Source organism: Cydia fagiglandana, chromosome 7 (assembly GCF_963556715.1).
Source record: "Cydia fagiglandana chromosome 7, ilCydFagi1.1, whole genome shotgun sequence".
Classification (NCBI taxonomy): Eukaryota; Metazoa; Arthropoda; class Insecta; order Lepidoptera; family Tortricidae; genus Cydia; species Cydia fagiglandana.
The window spans coordinates 2450768-2476528 of NC_085938.1; the positions used below are offsets into that span (position 1 = coordinate 2450768).

Here is a 25761-nt window from a genome sequence, read left to right on the forward strand (position 1 = left end):
CGAGATCGCTAAAGTCTTTTTCCACCTTGTCTCTCCAGCGGTACCAAGGATGTCCGCCATTTGATATGTCAGATTACGCCCTACACACCTGCACGATCGTCACCCATCCGGACTAAGTGCCCAAGCCATCGGAGTCTGGCGACTTTCTTATCCCCAATGATATTCTGAGCCGAATATCATCTACAACCGTGCTACAACCTTTTAAACAGTGCTTGGTTTACACCGGCCTAAATATTCTTAGAATACACGAAGCAATTCATGCCAAATAAATATTGTAATATATGTAATGTTGTTTTTTTTAATCATACTACTATTAGGGTTTTGTTTAGGTGAATATTTATTTCTTGGCCATGGTTATATCCCCTGGGTTCCTCTTCAAAATAATAAATATATTTATTTTAAAGTCCCCTGTCAGTTTTTCCTTTCTGTTTTTTAACAGTTAATCAACTTTTTCTTGGAATTCATTGCTAAGGCTCCGATCTCCTGAGTCACTCTTCAAACCCTAGTTTTACGGCATAAGGCTTTTCCATATTGACTCGTCTGCTAAGCACGTTAGTAAAATTTGTTACATCAGTTTTTTGATAAATAAGCTATTATTGTCTCCTGGCTGACGGGGCGGAATAACAACAAAAAATAGTGGGGACACCCTTAAATTAAATATTGATAGGAGTACGTCTTTTCAGTTGTAACGAATTTAGGCGCACGGCCGGCGATTAAAATAGAAACAACAATAATATTCAACGCCAACCGCCCATTCCTGTTTAGTGTCAAAATTATGAAGGAGATATTCTTTAGCGGTTCCTAATTTCCTATGTTGGCTGAAAAATAAATGTGATATTTTATAATGAGATTATTCGTGGGAACGGTGGGCAACTAGTGGATAAGGTAGGTTTGGCTGCATTCATGTACTATCTTTATAATTTACTAATTTAGTCTTAAATTTAAAATACGAATATAGTCGCACCAATAAAATTCTGTAGCGGATTCAAATTCATCATCAAATTCGCTGCAGACTTTTTACAGTCTAACTCTAATAAAATGAAAAAAAGAAAATACGAGTATTCAAAAGACGAGTTTTACAAGTACTATACGAATAAGTTGTTGTCATAAATAATACATTGATAATACCTGTCTCCTGCGTTACGATTCGAGTTTTTTTCAAATTCAACACGTTTATCAAATTATCAGATAATATAAACTGAAAATCGTAGTTCAAGACCAAAAAAAAGTAAGAATGTTGCCACTGCAATAAATTGTTTGTAATATAAGTAAATTCCTTGTTTATAAATAAACACGCTAAGATAATTTATTTATTGGTAATTTTACAAAAAAAAAAGTACTTTTATTTACTTATTTTAACATAAATACAAACGGTAGTAAAAAGTGGCAACATTGTGTTACTTTTTTTGGTCTTGAACTAAGATTTTTAGTTTGGTAGAAATAGGATCATTGAACATTTATAAATAATTTTATTGAATATTATTTGTTTCAGTGGTGGAACTCGAATTATTATCAATGACTTTAGGCAGTAAAGTTTTCGAAGCCAATAAACCTTTCTATTATTTTATCAAAGTGAGAAATGAGACGATCTTCACGGGTGTTTACAATTAACGAAAGGTCTACTAAGAATATTAGGTACCTAGAATACCTCAAGATAAGTTGCCTAATGCCTAAATTATGTACATATAGGTATTCTTTTGATTCTTATACATACGATAGGACATTTATAAGGAGTAAATTATGCAAAATAAATGTTCTTATCTATAGAAGTTTTTTTCTGCAGCCTATACTTAGAGCATTTAATAACTGAAGTCGTTTGCATGGACTGACATGGCTATTTGTACATTACGTAGAAATCATGTAGAAAATAAATAGCAATAATAAGTACATTTGACGTCCCCTCCCCCGCAAAAATCCGCAGACTGTTTTGTACAGAAAATGACAGCCGGTTACTAAATGCTCTAACAGCCTATGGGATTATTATTTAGGTAGATCAACTTTTTTATTTTGTTGTTCTGCTCCGTTATCCAGGGGACAAAGGTAAGGTAAGGTAGAGTAAAGGTAATGCCGGCTACATACGTAACGATAAATCGTTGCGATAAAACTGTGCAGTCCGACTGTGCAGATAAATCGAACCGTGTGTATGACAACCCCGTTGTCGATTATCGTAACGATTTGTCATACACACGGTTCGATTTATCTGCACAGTCGGACTGCACAGTTTTATCGCAACGATTTATCGTTACGTACCTATGTAGCCGGGGTAAGGCGCAGGGTGGCCGTTTCGACTGCGGAGTAATTTCAACTAATCGAAATAGGTACCTATCTACCATGTTTTACATCCCGCTGTCGAAATAGGCCCCCTAAGCTGCACCTTACAGCTTGTTACATAAAAAAAATGTATCACGTTATTGAAACCAGGGCTATAAACGTGAAAATCGAAGTTCGCAAATTGCGGGGATTTTTTTCTATCACTCTAATTAGCCTTCGTTGGAGTAAAAGAGAAAGATCCCCGCAATTTGCGAATTTCGGTTTTCGCGGTAGCCGCTCAGTATGACTAATTATTAACAGTAGTGTTGTCGTAGTAATAGTAACATTTTCCCGTAGGTTTGCCTCCATTTTTATTTTGTGAATTTACCTATCTGAAATTAAATATTTTCAGTTGTGTATATTCAGAAAACCGCCAGTCTGGGAAGTTTTAAAGAAAGAATAATATTCAACGTTAACCGCCCATTTCAATATATTCTTAAAATAAGGAAGGAAATTATCTTTACTGGTTCATTCGTCGACTAAAAAAAGGGTTGAAATTGGAAAGTTAAACTTTACATTTTTTATTGATAACTTTTAAAACACAGATAATTATGGATCTCATTAGATTCTTGGAGTATTAGTGAAGCTGCATTTCTCAAGGATGAGCTTAACATTAACAGTCTTCATTAATTTATCAAATACCTATTTTACGTAACTTGTAAATTTTAATAATAGCGCCATCTTTGTGAAATTACTATTACTACGTTGCAAGCGCGATGTCCCCAGAGCTTGCCAGGAACGTCGTTGCTTTGCAAGGTTCATTCAGTTGCCACGGTTTCAGTCTAGATGGCGTTGATTTATGAATTTTCTTATAAGAACCTCATAGCTCTGCTCATAGAAATAGAAACTGTCTTTAGTTATTTTACAAGACTACATCCATTTTTATGTATGCACATGGTTTTGGGTTCCATACCTGAAGGTCTCTGTCCGTTCATACAGAGGCGTATTTTGAAATTTGGCGCCCCGCCCCAATAAGTTTTGCTACCCCAGAAGTCAAGAAAGAAAACAAAATGCAATCCGCCAGGGGCGGCATTTTAGCGGATTGACGCCCCGGGCCATGGGCATGGGCCGGATGACCCTAGGGTAAATATGCCCCTGCGTTCATATAATATAAGTCAAACAAAATATAGTTTTGTGGACCATTGTCTGTTACAAAAAAAGTTGTAACTTCTTGTATAATAAATAACTAAATAAAAAATAAATAAGTCGATAGCAACTGTAGCAGTAATACTGGTGAAGTCTAAATTCGAACGGTACTTTTATCCTACTAAAGGTGCCCTTAAGGTGGCCTGTGGCCAGCACCCAGAACTGGACAACTATCGGCTGACACGAAGAGAATACATACTTAATTATTTTGATTCTAGCTCATTATAAAATGCAGTCTGTAACGCGTATTCGGGAAACGAGATAATCACAAGATCTAGAGACGATATAGAGATCAACTAGATTTACATTAGATATCGACTAGATGTGACTTGGATATCTAAGATCTAGAAACGATATAGAGATCAACTAGATTTACATTAGATATCGACTAGATGTGACTTGGATATCTAAGTCATAACTTGTCGAAATCGTTCAAGAGGACCTCCAAAATCGCGGAAACGTCAAATTTGACATATCTATCTTGTCGAAATCGTTCAAGAGGACCTCCAGAATCGCGGAAACGTCAAATTTGACATATCTATCTTACAAATATCTTTAAATTATCCATATCGTAACTTATTGAGGTCTAATAGAGATCTAATACATGTTCAGAATCGAGCCGTAAGTCATAACTTGTCGAAATCGTTTAAGAGGACCTCCAGAATCGCGGAAACGTCAAATTTGACATATCTATCTTACAAATATCTTTTCACCACACCAGCTCGGAAAGAATTAGTTTGCACTTAAAATCGAATAGCAAAGTTGCATGTTATCCACATGTGAGGCAAAGTAATCAAATGCAAATTTAGATTTGTTTTCTTATGTTTGCTGGTAGAATTGACTTTTAAATGATGATTTTGGATGATAAATATTTAATAACATTCATTTGGATTTGATTTGGTTTGATTCTGTTTGATATTTTACACTTAATATTTGCTTCGGGTTGGTGTGGTGAAAAATTTTGTGTTTCACTCGGGGGCAAATTTTGTTTAACCCTCGTGCTTTGAAACCCTCGCAACGCTCAAGATTCCATTTTTCGAACCACTCGCTACGCTCGTGGTTCAATTTTGGAACCTTTCGCTTGCTCGGGTATTAATATTAGCACGAGCGGTTAAACAACAACTTTACCCCCTTGTAAAACAAATAACTATTAAATTATCCATATCGTAACTTGTTGAGATCTAGTAGAGATCTATTTCATTTCCCGAATCGAGTCGTATATTTCCGAGATAGGAAATGCATTTACCATAGAAATAAGAGGTATTATTTGATCTTCAAAGTCCGATCCAAGCCGGCCGCGCATTACAAACATGAAATTGCAATATGTGGTAGAGGTATCTCGTGTCACAGTATACACAATAGTTTATGTCCAGTATGTCAACTAAGATAAGACAAACTTTGTGATTCCGTTGGGGAGAGCTATTGTATAATAGTATGAATTGTCTCAACTGATTTTTAAGCCTAAGACCGTAATATGTTGAAAAAAAGCCATTCATTTCTTTTGTGCGTGGTTCGCTACCGTGTAGAGCGCGTGCCAAAGCGACAATTTCCATTTAAAAAGTGGCTGTATCGTGGTGGTTTTAAGGTTCAATTCTATGTAATAATATGAGCGCTCGCCTACATTCAGGTTGTCGACCGTCCAACATTATTTAAACATGATACACATAATATGTATCATGTTTTGATAATTGAACATGTACACACATGTTTGAACCTTAAAACCACCACTATACAGCGCTAATCCACTATAGACAAAGGATTAGTCGTTCGGGGCCAGCTATAAATCGAACGACTATACCTAATGGCTCCTCTACACGATGGGCCAACGCCGGACACTCCAAGGGACGCAGCCATGCGGTAGAATGAGAGAGCAATGTGAGTTGCTCCCTGTAACGCATAAATGCGTCCCTTGGAGTGGCCGGCGTTGGCCCATCGTGTAGAGAAGCCATAAGCTGAAGACGCCAGTTCGGTTTCGGACTCTGCCACCGGAGGACTTTTAGACATTTTTTGTACTTTATAAGTATATTAAGTATACATTACTTATTTTAGTTTATAAATTTTTAATCCAATTGTGCTACTGTAGATCGTGTAAACTGTGGCATAAGTCCCAGGGTCCGAGCCCCCGTCATCGCTCGCATCAATCAAAATGCACCTAAAGGCTCCTCTTCACGTTGGGCCAACGCCAATGCCAACAAGGGACGCATTTATGCGTTAGAGGGAGCAAGTGATATTGCTATCTCATTCTACCGCATGGCTGCGTCCCTCGTTGGCGTTGGCGTTGGCCCAACGTGAAGAGGAGCCTTAATGAGGGGAGTATTCATCGAAATGAGATCCGTTTGGAGTTTGGGGTCTTTGCTCGATTTGATGTTAGTTTGATTTCGCTTGATTATAGCGTGGATAGGAATATGTAACGAAATAATTATAGTCTGCCATTGAACTTAGACGATTTGTAAAATACAGTCTGGCAAACAAGTAGGTGTAGTGTAGGTACCTACATTAGAGGTCATCTATGGTTGACCCCTAAGGGTTTTAACCCCTCCTACCCTGCTTGTCACACTTGGTCACATTTGGCAAACCTCTCCCCCACTGGTTTGATGTCACATTTTTTCAACGAAAGCGCCAAATCGAATTAAGTATTATAAATTTTTATTCAATTTTTTTTTAAATATTAGAGATTTTGTAACCCTAAACTATCGATTATTGTTCCAAAAACATGTTATTTAATTGTACACCGACCGAATAAAATAATTTAAATAAATTTTCGGTAAGGTATTGATGAAGAAAAGTGACGTCATAAAATTTGTCAGTATAATCCCAAAACCTCCCTTACCTCTTACCTCCCACCTTATAGAGGCTGACATAGATGTGCAAAATTAAGTCAACAGCTAAAATAAATGCCAACTACTCGCGCCACTATTTAGGACAACATTGATTTAACTAAAAAGCTCCCAAGGGGTCCATATATCGTATTGAACACGGAACCCCCGCGAAGTGATTGTCAATTTACGAAACCGTGGAAGATGAATCAGTATTGTATTGTTGTGGGCCATTCAATAACAATATTTTATGTTGGGGATAGATTGAAACATTAAAGATGTTTCCTCTTTATGAAAATACAATGGGTTTGTGTAGTGTATGGAGGATAAAATAGCGTTGAAAGGCTCCGAGAATAATGAAGTTTTCTTTCGTTTTCACATTGTCCGATCCGACGTCGAATGTCGGGAATGACCACAAAGAAGTAGATATTCATAAAGTCCATTTTCATACTCGTATTTATTCGTTTAAGTATTGTAATTGTTCAAAATATCTATCTAATACCTTTATACGAGCAATTCTTGTATAATATATTTATTTATATACCTATATTTCGAGGATCTCGAAACGGCTCTAACAATTTCAATGAAATTTGCTATATAAGGGTTTTCGGGGGCGATAAATCGATCTAGCTAGGTCTTATCTTTGGGAAAACGCGCATTTTTGAGTTTTTATACATTTTCCGAGCAAAGCTTTTAAAGCTCCCAGATATTAATTGTTAGGTATTCGCCACACAAGCTAGGTGGTACTAGTACTAGTAGGTTCTTGAAACCCTCACCACGTTCAGTATTCCACTCTTCGAACCAGCCGTTACGCTTATGGTTCAACTTTGGAGTTTTTTCGCTTGCTCGTGCAACTACCCCCACATAAAGCCTCATTTACACGGCGCGGAATTTCTGCATAATTTATAAATTTTCGAGTCCTCTCTTCCCACTGAAAGGTTAAGAGCCACGGCTGTAAAGATCTAAAGCCATTATAAGTGTAGAAGTGAACCGGATTATACCTATTTATCTCTAAATGCAATCGACGGATCCATATTATCGGGTACGAGGTAAGTGGGGCTGGCTCCACTACTCGATTCACTCTGATTTGCTCTGCAATTCATTTTTATAGATGGTCAAGCAAATCTTGCCAGTAGAAAAAGACGCGAAATTCAAATCTTCTATGTGACGATATCCCTTCGCGCCTACATTTTTCAAACTTGCCGCCTTTTTCTACTGACAAGATCTGCTTGACCAAGTATACTTAGCGCATACTGAAAATTCCTGGACTGGCCACTTAGAAAAAATAACAAGTCTTATATATCAGAATCCAGAAACCTTCAGTATAGTATGGCCCACGTACGTGGGCCATAATCCTGACAAGATTTTGGTCTTTTTGATTTATGCTTTTGTGACACGTTGTCCACCGCTGTCAGTGTGGCTGGGTTACCTAGTGGTCAGGGCGTTATGGGTCTCTACACTCAGCGCCAGACCAGCGAGATGGCCAAGCGATGGTTATGGCTCCACTACACGATGGCCCAGCGCTGGACTAGCGAGACGAATATGCGATGGTTGAGAGCACGGACTATGGAAGGGGCCACGTGTGAATACGCACCATCGTTGGCCAACATCTTTCATGTGCGGACGAAAAACCGACACCGTGACCATTCCATCGCCATCCCGCCGCGATATAAGCCATCTGACACCACTAATACCCTTTCTGTAGAGGGTACACGCTGGCAGGTCGTACTGGGCCAGTGTGATGGCCCATCGTGTACAGGAGCCATTAGCCACTAAAGCTGAAGACGCCGGTTTGAATCCAGCCTCGGCCACAAGATGGCTAGGTCACTTTTTTATGATTAGTGACCTAGGCGGCCGTAACCATCGCAACGAGTACAAAAAAAGTTAATTCACCCAAGTTCCACCACCCCTAGTGTAAATTTCATTCAATAGCGTGACGTGACGTACGCGTTTGCGTTAGGGCTCCTCTACACGATGGGCCTGTACTGGCCACTCCAAGGGACGCAGCCATGCGGTAGAATGAGATAGCAATATCACTTTGCTCCCTCTAATGTATAAATGCGTCCCTTAGAGAGGCCGGCGTTGGCCCATCGTGTAGAGGAGCTATTAAGTCTCAGTCACGTCACGCTATCCAATGAAATATACACTATAGAGGTACAGTACACAGACAGACGAGCGGATTTCTTTCTGTATGCGTGCGATTAGCGGTAAGTAAGTGCCTCTTTTATATCGAGCAGATCTTGCACCACGTCACAATATTGCGGCGTCAAACAGTACGATAACACGGACCGGGCCAAATTCGACACGTACAACTGTCAGATTTTGCATCCACGTCAAATCAACAGTTGATTTTATTGCATACTGAGTGTTGATTCCATCAACGGTGGATGATATCATTTGGTACAGCCAAAACTCAACTCTAAACTATGTTCGGTGGTTCGGTTTGGTTTGCTTGTCACCCTAACTGTGGATTGTTAATGTCAAATTTTGACATTGTACGTATTCGAGAACTTATGATTTTTCCCACATCAACGGGAGATCAAAACGATACGTCAAACGTCGCTTGTCGAATAGGGGTCCAGTATTAGGTCACACACACCCACACACCATAACATAACCAGACACCTGCATCGCAACCATAATGTGATTTGTTTTAAAACATATTGTTATATAATATACATATATGCCTGAAATAAAATTTTCATTCATTCATTCATTCTAGTGTAAATTTCACTCGATAGCATGACGTGACTATGAGTTTCCAAAACGTCCCGCTTGGCGCGTTGTTCAAAATCCGCTAATGAAATTTCCACTACGGGGTTCTGATCTCCTGATTTTAAGCTTGCATGAGGCCTATTTAAACTTATAGTTTTACATCTAACTCCGTATGGAGGCGACGCGCGCTGGGTGCCTAGCGGCCCCGATGTTTCAACTCCAGACGCCGCAAATATAGTAGATATCGAGGTAGTCAACCCAGGCCAGACCGTTGGGCTCAAGGACCGCCGGCACCTTGGCACTGACAGGGGCCCTTCGGATGACGTGCCGAGGGATCCTCCCAGCAACCCCAGCACTCCGGCTGCATTCAGGCCGTGATGGCCGAGGCTGCCTTCCATGCTAAAGCTTGAACACGCCAAAACGTGGGCACATAAAATTACAAATAAATAGAAAATAAAGGTCTAATGGAGCGAAATATATATTGAATATAATTGAAAATATTATAGTTTATCATGCTAATATACTAGACTATCATTTCAGCCTCAGGATTTGACATGTCACAGACTTCGTGATGACCAGGACACAGGCACTTTGCACGACATGATTACTGTATGCTTAAGTAGTCCAAGCCAGAGTTATTTGCGGATAAGTTGATAATATAACTTTAACGGGTGTCTTTTTCAAATATTCATTGATATGGGCCCAGTCCATTGCCATCCGCCTTCATTTATTACCATCCGCCAAAAGTACCCTTTTGGCATTGTCAGCATGTCCATCATGTTAATACCCCTTCGTCACTGTTATAGTGTAATGACAACACGATGAATGCTACCAAAATAGTAACTGTGAGCTGTGGCTTCTTTAAAATAGGTTTAGGTCATTTTCGCAAATGTTTCTTGCATAAATTTCTATAGTCAATGTCCCTTATGCGAATCAATTAACGGCGTCGCTTGATGCAATCACAAGTAGCTGGCTCAACCAATAAATAATGGGGATACTTAGCATTATTTTTATCTTGCAATCTTCGGGAATGTATTAGCAACTCATACAAGTCAAACTTTTTATTTTGTGTATTGCTTGAAGTATGTATTTCTATAGAACCATCGTCTAACACCTAACACGCTCAAATACGTTAAAAATGATCAAACGTTTTAATATCCTACATTTTGCATATTAGCACCACTATTTTGGGAGCAGATAAGCTCTTGCTAGCTCTTAATTTAACTTGACTTCTCTTTTTGTACATAAATTTGAGATATTTGTACGTTTTTTGCAACATAAGAAAAATTTGGTTTCGGTCTTTATGTAAGAACGCTGTATTTTCCTAGTTTCTTTTTTTTTCTCAGTTGTATCTCGTGTTATTCTGCTTTCTGGTTGTCTTTCCATTCATTGACGTCTCCGCAACATTTCAAAAACACAAAAACTAATCGATCCTCGATATATTAACATTTTCACAAGGTTCTTTAGCCTAATCGACTTTTCCAATTCTATTGGTGCAAAGTGATTTCGCTCAGTTATTGTTTAAAGCTCGTTATCATGAAAACGAATCATACAATTGACAACTATTGTGGTATCGTATATTCCTCATACTATAGCGATTTTAATTTAAGTAAAGTAATAAAATTTAACCACCCTTTCCAAAATGTATAAGCAAAAATGTGTGCCCACGTTTTGGCGTGTTCAAGCTTTATTACAAGTATTAGAACAAATTAAATTATTTTCACATGAGACGATCTAAGGCCTGATTCGAATTCAATCTGCCAAATTGAAAACCCTATTAATGGTACTGAAGCTAGCTGAATCAAGATTTGTTTTTCCATAATTTATTGAAAATTTGTTTAAAAATTGTTATTTATAAGTAAATTCATCATTTTCCATTTCTTCCCGCTCCTGTCGTTAGTTTTGTTGTATGCCCTCCATCATACATCCGACAGTGTTTTTTGACAGTTTCTTAGTTTGAGTCCTATCAAGAACAATGTTTATTTTGAAATATTATATTGCATATAGTTTTTGTTGTTTTAACGAACTAATTCCTTGGACACTCCACTCCATACCGTTCAATAGGTCAATACTGTGGGACTTTGTTGAATCAAGTTTTTTGGTCCGATTTCGAGGGTACTGGCTTAAGCATGCTGATTGCCTCATAAACATCGTGGATCATCTCCAAATATTATCAAAGTAATATTGGAAATCCGCATTATTAAACTAAAGCTGCGAACCGTTTCTTTTAGTGATGTTGGTGTCGATTTCTCTGTCGAAAAGTAACCAATGCCCGGTAACTGACACCACATCGACGAAATTCCTGATACGCCAGATATTTGAAGATATGTCTAGATCCTCATTGTTTCATGGATATTGCAATGAAATTACCTTTCAGTATTGGTATAATATTAGGTAACAGGTTATGTTGGAAATTAGTTATGTGCAAGTTTCTTCCATACTTATCAAGTTTTTGACAGCAATTTGGCGCCTAATTAAAAAGACAGCGGCGTTTATTTGATTTTTTTGATCATCTTAGAATTGATAAAAAAAAAATTTTTTGGTATAATAATTTTGTGATTCTGATAATTATAATGTCGTAGTGTATATATAAAGTAAGCTAGAAAATATCCAAGAAAAATCACTCTGAATTTGTCAAATTTGTTTCGAATCAGGCCTTAGTTAGAATGTTGAACCATACTGGCCGCGTAGCCAAGATACCAATCGCTTACGCTCCGTAGCGATCGAAACGCAACTGTCACTGTCGCACTAATATGGAAGAGTGATAGAGAGACATAAAGCTTTTCGTTGTCGAAGCGATAGCGATTGTAACCTTGGCTAGGCCGGCTGTTCTACCTTAGGGATGACCAGGGGGCGCCATAAGCCTTCAGTAAGAAGTGCATATACTTGGAAAAATTCTACCTATGCCGCTGTATGGCCCGGTGGCCGAATGGCACAGGCACATGCCGCGATAGCAGAGGCTGGTTCGATTCCAGCCTGGGGCACTGGAGGCCTTGGTCACTTTTTCTTAGTATATGACATTTATTTCTGTCTTCCATGGTTCCGCAAATAAAATGAATGTTCAATTTAAAAAAGGTAAATATCTGTGTACTGTTACAGACCAGGGCAGAGTACGCTGTCGATTGCCAATAGAAACTAATTTTATCCTCGTTTAGCCTGGCCAGGAAATTGTACAATTATTTCTAGTTCCTAGTCAACGCCTAGACTTTTACTAGGTCGCGCGATAAATTATTACGCCTATAGGGACCGTGCGCGTTGTAGGTTCTGCCATCTTGTGGCCTGAATCGGAAACATATACCGGGTGTGGCCTGTAATATGAGCAAAAAATTAAACTGTAGGCTGTACTCCTCATACTGACTAACATTTGTTCAGCGACTTTTAAAAATAACTTGTGGTTTGATTTTTAATACACTTTAAAGTTTATTCTAAGACGCAATGTATTGCGAATTTTGTTATGTTTAAGCCGTGACAAGCAACGTCAGTCACAATGATATGGCGTGGCCATGGCGTCCATTGAAGATAATATTTATTTTGTATGAAAAATAGGGAGTCTAAATGCTTCATAATTTGTAAAGGTTGTTGAACAAGTGTCACCGTTTGAGGAGTGCAATCTATGTTTTAATTATTTGCTCATGTTACACGCCACACCCGGTATTTCCTATTAGTTAATAAAATGAAGATTAGTACCATCGCCCACACTGTTAACTGTACATTTTGTAATAGGGTTCGCCCATGTACGTGTGTTGCTGTTTGTACTATCCCGCAGTTTCTTCATTCTTCATCAGTACGGATATGATGGTCGTATTTGTCTTCGTGACAGCGTGATAAAACGGTGTCAGTCTCTTTCTATCCCGCAGAGTTAAACAGTGACAGTTGTTTTGTTACGTGGATAAATGTAGATAAAGCGATCCATAATAGGCTTGCAGAAGAGCTTAATTGAGGAGTACATCGTACAAATTGTATACAATATGCGTCAAAAATACCATAATGTAACTTTAGATATTAGATAGTAAAAGGTCTGTATGCTAAACATACAATACAAGCGAGTAATTTCAAAATGATTTTACCAAATTTCGTTTAAATTCCTGCGTGAGTGCATTGTTTCGAATATTTCCAAATATTTCCTGAAAGCGGAACAAAGACCTCTATTGCCCAAAGTTTACTGCAGATTGCTTGTCCGAGCGACGGCCACTGATTACTTACCCAAGAGATGAAGCATACGATATGCGAGACGCAGTCACTAACACACAACACAAGGTGTCTCTAAAACCAACGCCAAGACTTAAGAATGTACCTTACACACTTTTATATACCTTTTATAACGAGATATAAGAATCCTAGTTACAAAAGGTATATAAAAATGCCGATATCTCAAAAACTACATCATCGAGACACGCATAGTTGAAGACTGCCAACCATGAATGCGATTCCATTGAACATGTGATACAATCAACTGTTGATTTGATGTGGATTTGAAATGTCAGCTTTGCACAACACAAGTGGAATAAGGCCCTATTTAAGTTTACAACAAGATGGACACGTAGTTGCGTTAGAGCAATGGCGGAAAGAAGCAGCATTCGTTTTATGTAGAGTCGCTGTTAAATAGTCTGTGGTCTTATGCTACAGGAATAAAGCTAGTTGGTTATTTTATTATAGATATGGAAACAGAAAAATATGGAAGATTTGGCAATGCTTTTCGGATTATGGAATTATGTTTTGTATACAGAATAAACTATGGGATGTGAACAGAAATCAGCTAGATAAAACTTATAACTTTATGAAATTGATCGCTAACTCTATTAAATATATCTCAGTAATCTCAGTATTAATAAAACGAGTGAAAATACGGCTCCGAAACGTGGTCTTTCACTATCGGCCTCATCTGAAAATTCAAAGTCGCTCAACGAGCTATGGAGGGCTATGCTCGGAGTTTCTCTACGTGATCGAATCAGAAATGAGGAGATCCGTAGACGAACTAAAGTCACCGACATAGCCCACCGGATTAGCAAGCTGAATTGGCAATGGGCAGGCCACATTGCGCGCAGAGAAGATGGCCGATGGGGACGAAAAGTACTCGAGTGGAGACCACGGACTAGCAAGCGCAGCGTAGGACGTCCACTCCACTCACAAGATGGACGGACGACCTTGTTAAGGCCGCCGGAAGACCCTGGATGCGGATCGCTTCCAACCGGTACGAATGAAGGTCCAAGGGGGAGGCCTACGTTCAGCAGTGGACGTCTTATGGCTGAGATGATGATGATGATAATGATGATGATGAGTGAAAATGTATATATATGTTCAATAATTATACGCGCAGCACCCGCGGTCCGTGTGTTCATACTTCATATATAGTCAATGGTCGCATAAAACTAGGTAATGAGACGCGCCGCGGGCTTAATTAAGGGTCGAACCTACTTAGCCCACAGGTAATATGGCTATCCTCTACACGATGCGCCAGCGCTGGACCAGCGAGATGGCCTTGCGATGGATATGGATCCTCTATATGTTGTTGATGGCCCTACGCTGGGCTATCGTGTAAAGGAGCCAATAGATGAAAGACAACTTTGTGACCAAATCAAATTGCTTTATTAAATATTTTGAATGCTTTTTATTAAATACATAATAAATAGTTGATGTCACAGAGCTGATAGCTTACTCCCTCAATGAATGCGTTGCGATTCAGCGAGGAAATGCTGCCAGTATCTTTGGCACTATGCTACATGGGCCCTCTTTAGATATAGATTATTAGTTTTTAATTAATTTAAATTTGGACTGTATACCTATTTTTACATTTTATTCATTTATATTACTTGCAATACAACAGTATAAATTGGAAATTGATATAAATGAAAAACCCCTGGAAAACGCTACGAATTTGTACTTTACACCCTCCTCTGCTAAAGATGTCTCGTCCCGCTCCTTCTAATTGCATTTATTTGCGCATCGGAGGCGACATGCATGTGTGGGTCGAATTAGGAACGGCCCTGGTAGGGTTCCGTGCCAGCGAGAAACTCGTGTTGAAAAATACCCGAGAAAAAAAATCTTTTGTTTTCGCACATTACGGTTACTCAGGTGGCCACTGATGGAAGGCCATCAACAGTCCAAATAGCGTGTCTGCATAGGGTGGTTCACGTTTGTATGGGAAAAATTCAAACCCTAGCTGGTAGAAGCGGCACCCTCTCATTTTGTTACACTTGTTCTGTTGACTAAATATGCCAAGTTTTGTAATCTTATCTCAACTACAAGGGGGTGCTCAAATACTGTGAAATTTTTAAAGTTGTATGAAATCCAAAAAAATCAAGTTATTCTTTTTTTGAGTTTTATGTAAGTAGTAGTTTTTACATTATTTAAAAGTGTGATTTAGAAGTTATTTGGTGAAAAACCATTTTTAATTATATTTTGTATAATTTTTTTAGGTGAAATTCCAAAAATCTTACTTTTGAAAAATTATAAAAAATAGAAATAAAAATGTTTTTCTACTTAAAAACTTATAAATCACATGTGCAAATAATGTGAAAACAGATAATTAAATAAATTTTTGAATAATAAATGCTTGTTTTATTTTGTTTTCATACAACATACAAAATTTTCAAAGTGGTTGAGCACCCCCTTGTAGTTGAGATAAAATTACGAAACTTGGTGTATTTTATCAGCATAATAAGTGTAACAAAATAAGGGGGTGCCCCGTCGGAAAAAAAAAATGTTTTTTTAACCACCCTAGACTGTCTGCAATCCAAAATCGGTCCGTGAATGTCAAAAACGTACAATGTTTAATATTAGGCTGCCGTCCATTTGGATAAATCCATTGTAACGGCATCCAATTGGAAGGCTCGTCAGTGGCCTGCTTATCCACGCAAGGGTTCAGAGGGCGCGCGAACTCGCATGCGATTTTAGTTACATTGCGGACCATTGCGGTTACATCTATTCAGCCTAATGATCAAACAACGCAATGTAATGAAACTCGCATGCGAGTTCGCGCGCCATCTAAATCAGCCCTTATGGTTGGCATGGTGGATGGAGGACGGGGTAGTGGACATCCACCAACCAGCTGGGTGGACACTAAAGAAGCGGCGGGCGCGATTAGGGAAATTAATTAGAGATTAACTAGATACGATATAGTAAAGTTATGTGACGTCCCGCGGATAAAGGTACCTTATGGCGGTCCAAAATTATTGCGGCGCTATGCGACGTAAGCGCCAGCCGCCATAAGGTACCTTTTACAGTGGAACGTCACATAACTTCACTACCTATTTCATATCTAGTGAATTCCTAATTCATTTCCCGAATCGCGGCGCCAGCCGCCATAAGGTACCTTTTGTCGTGGAACGTCACATATCTTTACTATTTCATATCTAGTGAATCTCTATTTCCCGATTAGAGCAGAAGGCCTGCCAGGGATCTACACAGGCGCCTATTATTAGGGCTGATTTAGACGGCGCACGAACTCGCATGCGATTTTAGTTACATTGCGGACTGTGGATTACGTCCAATTCAACCGACCAATCAAAACCCGCAATGGTATGAAACATATGTGGGTAGGGTAGAAAAGTTACTTTGCGTATGTATTCCTGTTTATAGACATGGTATGAAACTCGCATGCGAGCTCTCGCATCGTTTAAATCGGGCTTTAGGAACGCTGAAAATCGTGCAGAATGAAGAGCCTTGGTGCACAAAATACTGATGTGGTCGCGACCCTCAGTCATGAAGGAATCGGGGAAGAAGAACTACAGAACCCCTTTTTAAACGCTATATGTAGCTTTTGTAAGAAACACTACGAGGCCTAATTCGATCTCGCACTACGTGAACTCGTTAATGTGAGCTGACAAACGTTATTTTGACTACTTTTTACTGGAAATTCCTTTTTATAGTGGCGGAGTTGGAATACTGAGTATTGGACGAAACTAATTTGCATAAAGAGGCGAGGACGGAGTCGGAGTGCAATTGGACTTTTTTTAATGTCTATTTGTATTTACTGATAAACTTTTTAGAACCCACTGGAATATGGTGGAATTATCTTGTTTTCATTTCTCATGCTCTGAAAGTGGGTCCTTGTTTATCTACGAAGTGTGCAGAAAGTGATACGTTTCCGCTCTAGGGTATTTTACTTTCTATGCACGTTTTTATCGTTTTTTTGCGATAAGCAATTAAAATTTGGTTTTAATGGTTTTGTAGCTCCCACTACCCGTTCCATTAAATAACGATAATTTTACATAAATTGTTAATTGAATGTCCCCTCAAGAAATACTATTTTACTTATTTTATTTTACTTGTATTTTTTTTTATTGTTGCATAAATTGTTAATTGAATGTACATTACTTTCCTCGTAATCAAAATGAAAAGTAGAGCGTTTAACTCGAGTGAAAGGCACTATTTCATTCCTTGATTAACAATCTACTATATCGTCTTAAGTGCTAGGTATAATAGGTACCATAAATTTACTAAACAGAAGCATATGTAGTAGCTTTAAATATACAAAACAAAACAATAGTCCTGATAGTCTTTAAGAAATTGTATTTTAATAAGTCTTTCTTTTTTTTAACATTGATGTGTTTATTCGACTAATTAATGGAAATAGATACAGAAATTTACAAACTTATAACTAGGTAAATATAAAAATTAAGGGTATTATATGCTATTAGGCCATAGGTACCCGGCTAAATGTACCTAGCACGCTGCTGGCGTTTCCCCTCTGCACGGCTAGCGAAATACGCTGGATTAAAAATGCGCCGGACCTGGGGTCGCCGCTTTTCTCCCGTAGGCGTTGACCTAACTTTCTAATCTTTCTTAGAAACTTCTAAACACTAAATTTTATGAACTCGTACCTCTTTCAACTGTATAAATAAATAAATACTTTATGTAATTTGTACCTATTTATTACATTTTCAGTGTAATAATATGACATGACACGAGCCAGCGGCCAGCTAGCTGCACAAATATTGTGATTCCCTGCTGCATCGCCGGCAGGGCAAATATTTGTGTGACGAGCTATTTGTTCCCAAGTCTGTATTAAACGGTTACATGTATATAATGTATAGCAGCATATAAGTACAAAGAAAATAAATGAAATTCCTCGTGCTACCATATGAAAAATGTATGCAATAAATTTAGATTAAATTTTATGAATAAGCAGAAATTGTAAGATCATTTCTCTATTACATTTAGGCCGTCGACTGGACAGAAACTTCTTTGTCAGAAGCATGGCTGCCTTTGGTGTCGGAGGTCAAGATCCACTGCGGGTCGCTGCGCCACAATAGTAGATAACTATAGTCCTTAAATACAACTATGGTCCTTTTTAACCTATGATTGTCAACGAGCCTTTATGAATTGGCAACCAGTTACAGCGCATTTAAACCATTGCAGTTTATTCCAAAGACATAAGGTCTATTATCGAATGATGTCGATAGTCATAAGTTAACTTAGTGACATCATATTACATTTATTTTGGAGATACCTACCTATACTAATGCTCTTTCTATATTATATAGGCAACATAATTTGAACAAAAACTTTTTACACGGCTGCCCAAACAAAAAGAGTGTATTGTTTTCAGCGTTTTGTTATCATTGGCCCCTAACAGTAAGTTGGAGCGGTAGGCCTTCCCTCACAGCCTGTACGGTATTAGAGCGCGAGTCGAGCGGCGGCACCCGCTGTGTGGTCGCCGCCGGGGCCACGCTGCACGCCTGCAGGACCGCCGCCAGCCCGGCCAGCGACTGCATCTCGCCCATTCTCGATCCTGCACACAAACTCATTTTATGTGTGTATAATTGAGTTAAAATTATAGGGGACAATCGATTCAGGTAGTCCTCATTTTTCTCCCTGAATATTGACATTATGGAAAATATTTTTTCACCACACCAGCTCGGAAAGGCTTACTTTGCACTTCAAAAACTGGTAGCAAAGTTGCATTTTATTCACATGTGAGGCAAAGTAATCCAATGCAAATTCTGAGTTGTTTTCTTATGTTTGCTGGTAGAATTGACTTTTAAATGATAATTTTGGATGATAAATATTTAAATAAAATTCATTTGGATTTCATTTGGTTTGATTTTGTTTGATATTTTACATTTAATATTTGCTTCGGGTTGGTGTGGTGAAAATTTTTGTGTTTCACTCGGGGGCAAATTTTGTTTAACCCTCGTGCTTTGAAACCCTCGCAACGCTCAAGATTCCATTTTCGAACCACTCGCTACGCTCGTGGTTCAATTTCGGAATCTTTCGCTTGCTCGGGTATCAATATTAACACGGGCGGTTAAACAACAACTTTGCCCCCTTGTAAAACAAATAACTATTACACAATTTGATGTATTTTTATCGTTGCTATGCCCGACCCTTCGAATTTTCCCGATTTATACTTTATTATGGCTTAGGCTTTATTATGGAGTTAGGGGCTTTTAATTTGTATGAAACCTGTTTTTCGCTCTTAACACTACATACATAGCTACGATAAAAATACATCAAATTGTGTAAAAATATTTTCAATAATGTTAAAGAGTGGATGAAATTAGTAGGGACGACAACTATTAGAGTCACTAGATACTAGGCAACTAGGCAGACCGATTAAAAAGTACTATGAATCACATTTGTGGAAGGTGTACATAGATACCCGTAGTCGTAAGTCGTAGGTATCAAATATCACTAACCACACACACTACATAGTTCCAGTAACTTACCTATGCATGCTCGGGGTCCATCTCCAAAGGGCAAATACACATATTTATGTCGCTTTTTTACTTTTTCGGGACTAAATCGCTCTGGCCGAAACTCCCGCGGGTTGTCGAAGTATTTGTCATCATTCTGCAGCGCTGCCACCGGGATTACAATCTTTACTCCAGGATCCACAGTCAGCCCTAGCTCAGGGAACGTGTAAGGCCGAGCACACACGCGTTTCAACACGCCTCCCGGCGGAAACAACCTCATCGCCTCCTTGAAAGCCATGCTCAGCAGCGTCATCTCCGCCACGGCGTCGTAGCACAACTTATTATCATATTTCCGAAGCACTTCATCGATCTCCAATTGTATTTGAAATTGTAATTCAGGATTAAACGCGAGCTGGTGCAAAGTATAACTTGTGGCCGACGAGGACGTCTCAAAACCTGCGGCAAAGAATATGAACACTTGGGCTGCCATCATTTTCAAATCCATTTCCATGTCTACAGTCGCAGGCGTACCGTCCGGGTTCCGTTGCTCAATTGATTCTCCTACGATCTTTCCCTTGACTTCTAATTCCAGGAGCAGGTCTATGAAATCATGGCGGCCGGAGGGCTTGCATTGCCTAACATCTCTTATATTTTTTACGAAATCAAAAAAAGAAGCCTCGAGTTTACGATCACTTACATGAATGTAGGATCTTAGCGGAGGGAAAATTTCCCACATCATGAGCTTTATTATTAACGGAACCGGTCTGTATAGCAAGAGCCTACCGATCTTTCTGAAATGGGAGTCTTTGTTGCAAAGGCAGTGGGTCTCGACGCCGAAGCCGCAGGCGCCGATAAACTCGGTGGTGAAGCGCGCCATGAGCTCGCGCACGTCGCAGGCCCCGGGGCGGGCCGCGGCCGCGCGCGCCACGCCCTGCAGCCGCTCCGCGCACCGCACCACCAGCGGGAACATCGCCTTCAGCCGCGCGGTGGTGAACGCGGGCGTCAGCCGCTGCCGCATCAGCTTCCACAGGTCGCCGTCAGCGTGGAACAGATTCGTCAGCAACGGCTCCACGTCCGGGTTCCTGCCGAGGCCCCGCGGATAGAAATAAGCAAAATCATTGCTTAATATATCCCTCACTATATCTGGGTCTCTTATGTACAGCTCGGGAGTGGATCCTCTATAGTATCCGACAACTTTCTCGTTAGAGAACCGGTTGTATAAGTCGTTGGCGACCTCTGTAAAGCTTTTCCGTCCGAAGAAGCCCTTGAAGTTGTTTCCGAACAGGAACACGGGCGGGTCGTGCTTGACGTTCCTCTTGGCCCAGTAGTCGTGGTTCCGAGTACCGAAATAGTACACAAGAATTGCCAATAATACTAGCGGTACGAAAATCATGTAAATCATGTTCACTGTTTGCAAAACAAATGATAACTGAGTAGAATTAATGGAAAATATAAGTATACCGGGTGTGGCCTGTAACATGAGCAAATAATTAAAACATAGATTGTACTCCTCAAACGGTGACACTTTTGTTCAACAATGTTTAAAAATTATGAAATATTTAGATTCCCTATTTTTCATACAAAATAAATATTATGTTCAATGGATGCCATCGCCACGCCATATAATACAGTAAAATTATACATTTTGCGTTTGCGTCAAATTCATTGAGCCAACATCATAAACATGCCTGCAAAAAATCAGAACTACCGGATTTGACGCAAAAGAGCCAGGTTACAAAATGCGAAAAAGTTACTGGATTAATATCATTGTGATTGACGTTGCTTGTCAAGCCTTAAACATAACAAAATTCGCAATACATTGCGTCTTTGAATAACCTTTAAAGTGTATTAAAAATCAAACTACAAGTTATTTCAAAAGTCGCTTAACAAATGTTGATCAGTATGAGGAGTGCAGCCTACAGTTAAATTTTTTGCTCATATTACAGGCCACACCCGGTATATTATAATTACTGCGAAAGATTATGCTATTTACGGGGATAATGCCATAAAGCCTTAAAATAAGACATAAGCCTTACACATAAGATCCATATTTGTTGCGCTTGAAGTTTTGTTAAAGATGAAAGAAAGTCAAAGATCCCGCTTTGAATCGGCTCTAATAATCCAGTAACTTTGTCGAATTTTGTAACCTGGCTCTTTTCCGTCAAATCCGGTAGTTCTGATTTTTTGCAGGCATGTTTATGATGTTGGCCCAATGAATAATCCAAGTTTGTGACCTCGAGCGCCGAACGCAACTTTGTCAAAAATCGAAAAAACCGCATTTTTTTTAGATTTGGGCGATTATAACCCTAAAGTACTAGTTTTTGATGGTAACTTCCTAGGGCGTTTTTAAAGTAGACTAAATTTGCTACAATAAGACACTAGAATTGTCAGAGACTATATAGTATATCTAATATTTTCCGAGATAATGCCTTTCAAAATTTTATAATTTTACATCTGTTCTTAGGTATAATATAAGGGTTAGGTAGGTAATTTATATGGAATACATCACCGCCACGTTCTACAAAATATTTATTTTCCAAAAATAAAATATTTTTTCAAAATAGGCACTCATACATTTTTTTATGTATGTATAAATATTTTGTAGGATGTGGCGGTGATGAATTCCATATAAATTACCTACATAACCCTTATATTATAGCTAAGAACTGAATAAAATTATAAAATTTTGAAAGGCTTTATCTCAGAAAATATTAGATGTACGGAGACAATTCTAGTGTCTTATTGTAGCAAATTTAGTCTACTTTAAAAACGCCCTAGGAAGTTACTATCAAAAACTAGTACTTTAGGGTTATAATCGCACAAATCTAAAAAAAATTGCGGTTTATTCGATTTTTGACAAAGTTGCGTTCGGCGCCCGAGTTCACAAACTTTGATTATTCATTGGGCCAACATCATAAACATGCCTGCAAAAAATCAGAACTACCGGATTTGACGCAAACGCAAAATGTATAATTTTACTGTATTATAAGTCTCTATCTGTAGTTTGCCTATTGTATAAATAAACTATGTAGGTAATTTTGTAATCTTTCGCTTGCTCTGTTTATTAGCACGATTATTATAACTTCCCACGTCAAACAAATAACTATGAACTATTAGAACGTGATATTAAAAAGTATCATAAAATACTAAATAAAAAAAACCTCACGATTAGGGCCCATAAAATGACGTCATAATAATATAGAGTATGATTCCAACTACTTTTCCAAATTATTAAACATGAGTGCTATTTACTTTTATACGATCCCAAAATATATTTAGGTAGATCGGCAATTTGTCCAAAAGCCGCCTATAGCCACGTCAAATTAAGCCAAATTTGGGCAAGCTGCGGAAATAATTCGTGTAGTTTTGAAAATTGGTAAAGGCATACCTTGTGGTGTCCAGATAAACATACTAAAAGTCCTCGAGGGTAGGGGGTGTGCTGGGGGTGTAGAGGGGGGTTGAAGGTACCTTTTTTCATATTTTTGCTCATATCTCGAATATCTGAATGAAGAATTTACCTAGCGATCGATTTTGGCACAAATCTAGCCGAACATAGGCTAAAGGTGTGTACGGGATCTATCCGAGAATGACTTTTTCTTGATTTCCGAGGCACGTTTTTTTCTTAGACTTTAGTAGTAGTAGTAGTAGTAGTAAATACTTTATTGCACAAAACAAGTACATAACACAGAGAGAATACAATAAATGTGTACAAAGGCGAACTTATCCCGTTAAGGGATTTCTTCCAGCTAACCACTTCCAGCTGACTTTATTCATGTTATACGAAGTTACATATGTCTTTGGTACTACTTAAGTAGGTAAGTAAGCTGTTTGTAGCGAGAGCGACAGTGCACGGCCAAATATAATCTTAAGCAATGAAAAAAAACCGGGCAAGTGCGAGTCGGACTCGCGCACGAAGGGTTCCGTACCATAAAGCAAAAAAAAAAACGGAAAAAATGCAAAAAGAAAACGGTCACCCATCCAAGTACTGACCACGCCCGACGTTGCTTAACTTTGGCCAAAAATCACGTTTGCTGTATGGGAGCACTTAAATCTTTATTTTATTCTGTTTTTTGTATTTGTTGTTATAGCGGCAACAGAAATACATCATCTGTGAAAATTTCAACTGTTTAGCTATCACGGTTCGTGAGATACAGCCTGGTGACAGACAGACGGACGGACGGACGGACGGACGGACGGACGGACGGACGGATGGATGGACGGACGGACGGACAGCGAAGTCTTAGTAATAGGGTCCCGTTTTACCCTTTGGGTACGGAACCCTAATAAAAACGAGTAGCAAAAATATCATCCATCATAAGCTTACATAATTCATACGCCAATATGTCCCAAGTTAATCCAAGCATAAGTAGCTTACATTATTAGTATAATGCGAAGATCGAACTAATTTCGTACGCTCAAGAAATGTGAACTTTAACGCTCGTTAATAAAGTTCAATTTATGAATACAATTTAAAAATAAGTAATTCGTGAAATGTATTGCAAAGCATATTTATTGGAATAGGAATTAGTCATACGTTAAGTTGTTTTGAAGTTAATTATTCATCTATAAGCAGATAATCCTTATTCACTTAGCGCTATTTGCACCATCCCACTTTAACCGTCCGTCCGTAAGCCCAGTCACAGAATAAATAATAGTACTAGGTACAGAAGACTCACTCTCTAACAAAACGCGTCTGTCACGATCAGCACAGATATGGCCGCTAGGTGGCGACAGCGCCACGCGAGGCTTATGGCAAACCCAAAAATTGGGGTCGAACGTCTGTACTTTTAGCTACCTGTAGCAAAGCGACGAAATCGCGGAGTGAGCCACGCCCGGCCCAGTGTCAAATCTACATTAGAACCTACCTCGATGAATCGAATGTCAAGAATTTTTGTCTAATGTCGGCTGTAAGTGTACACACTCGTCGAGAGAGCCAGAGAGCGACGGAATATAGGTACATAGACGGAACTCTCTGTACATTTTGACATCAGAAAACAGTCCATATGACGATACTTATCTCACACAATATCACTTTGAATATTTGATAATACGCTATTATTGGGTAGTACACTATTTCCCGCTATTAAAAAGAGTTGTGATTGGTCAATAAATTTGCTATAAAGTTTTAATTGGCTAAAGAAAAATTGTATGTGTCAAAGTGTCAATCGCGCACGGCATTACTATAAAAAATTTGTTTTCGATTTAATGCTTGTTCGTACATATTTAAATATACCAATATTACAATAAAGAGATCATTATACCCATCGTCGCTAGCCCTTAATACCTGCGATAAAAGTTAAATTAATGCCAATGTTGATTCGATCCATTTGATTACAGAAATTAATTTACCGAACACCGAAACATAGGTACGCCGCTCTTAAACATTTAACTCGCTCCAATACAATTTGAAGACGCCCCAAAATCAAATTAAGACTGAATCGATCTCAACCGATTACTTTCTTAACTTTGTGCCAATAGATTACATTTCACAAGAAGCAGCATTAAGGATCACTCACGTTAGACCTTGCCGTGTCCGGGCCGGAGCTTCCGGCGTATCGTTTTCTATGGAAAGCATCAGGTGATCACCTGTCATGTCATAGAAAGTAAGCGCCGGCAGCTCAGGTCCGGACACGGCCCGGTCTAACGTGAGTTATTCTTTAATGTTAAAGGATTTAGTAAAGGCACTCCTTTATAATTCCTCCAAGATTATGCTACATATACATAACATATGTACCAACGGATAGCAATTATGTTTTTTTATAAGATCAATAGTTAAGAATGTTAGTGCTGGTGTCCTAGCGATGAGAGCGTGCGACTTGCAATCTAGAGGTCGCGGGTTCAAACCTCGGCTTGTACCAATGAGTTTTTCGGAACATATGTACGAAATATCATTTGATATTTACCAGTCGCTTTTCGGTGAAGGATGAAGGAAAACATCGTGAGGAAACCGGACTAATCCCAATAAGGCCTAGTTTACCCTCTGGGTTGGAAGGTCAGATGGCAGTCGCTTTCGTAAAAACTAGTGCTTACGCCAAATCATGGGATTAGTTGTCAAGCGGACCCCAGGCTCTCATGAGCCGTAGCGAAATGCCGGGATAACGCGAGGAAGAAGAAGAAGTTAAGAATGTTAGCTATAA

General features: G+C 38.9%; 2 protein-coding genes across 2 annotated transcripts in view; one reads left to right on the forward strand and one right to left on the reverse strand.

Annotated features, from left to right (window-relative positions):
• Nucleotides 1–25761, forward strand: part of LOC134665704 (uncharacterized) — a 223661-nt gene that overhangs the window by 30834 nt on the left and 167066 nt on the right. The gene's annotated exons all lie outside the window — the stretch shown is intronic.
• On the reverse strand, nucleotides 18548–21070 carry LOC134666277 (cytochrome P450 6B1-like). Its single transcript, XM_063523431.1, has 2 exons — nucleotides 19658–21070; nucleotides 18548–18720 (listed from the first exon to the last, which is right to left on the reverse strand). Exons 1-2 carry the CDS (start codon nucleotides 21024–21026, stop codon nucleotides 18548–18550), a joined length of 1542 nt encoding a protein of 513 aa, XP_063379501.1. The 5' UTR covers nucleotides 21027–21070.

Coding starts and splice junctions, on each gene's coding strand:
- LOC134666277 (XM_063523431.1), bottom strand. CDS start 21,026: ATGATTTACATGATTTTCGTACCGCTAGTATTATTGGCAATTCTTGTG. Junction 18,721..19,657: donor TGGACCCCGAGCATGCATAG/GTAAGTTACTGG, acceptor GTTTGTGTGCAG/GATCGAGAATGGGCGAGATG.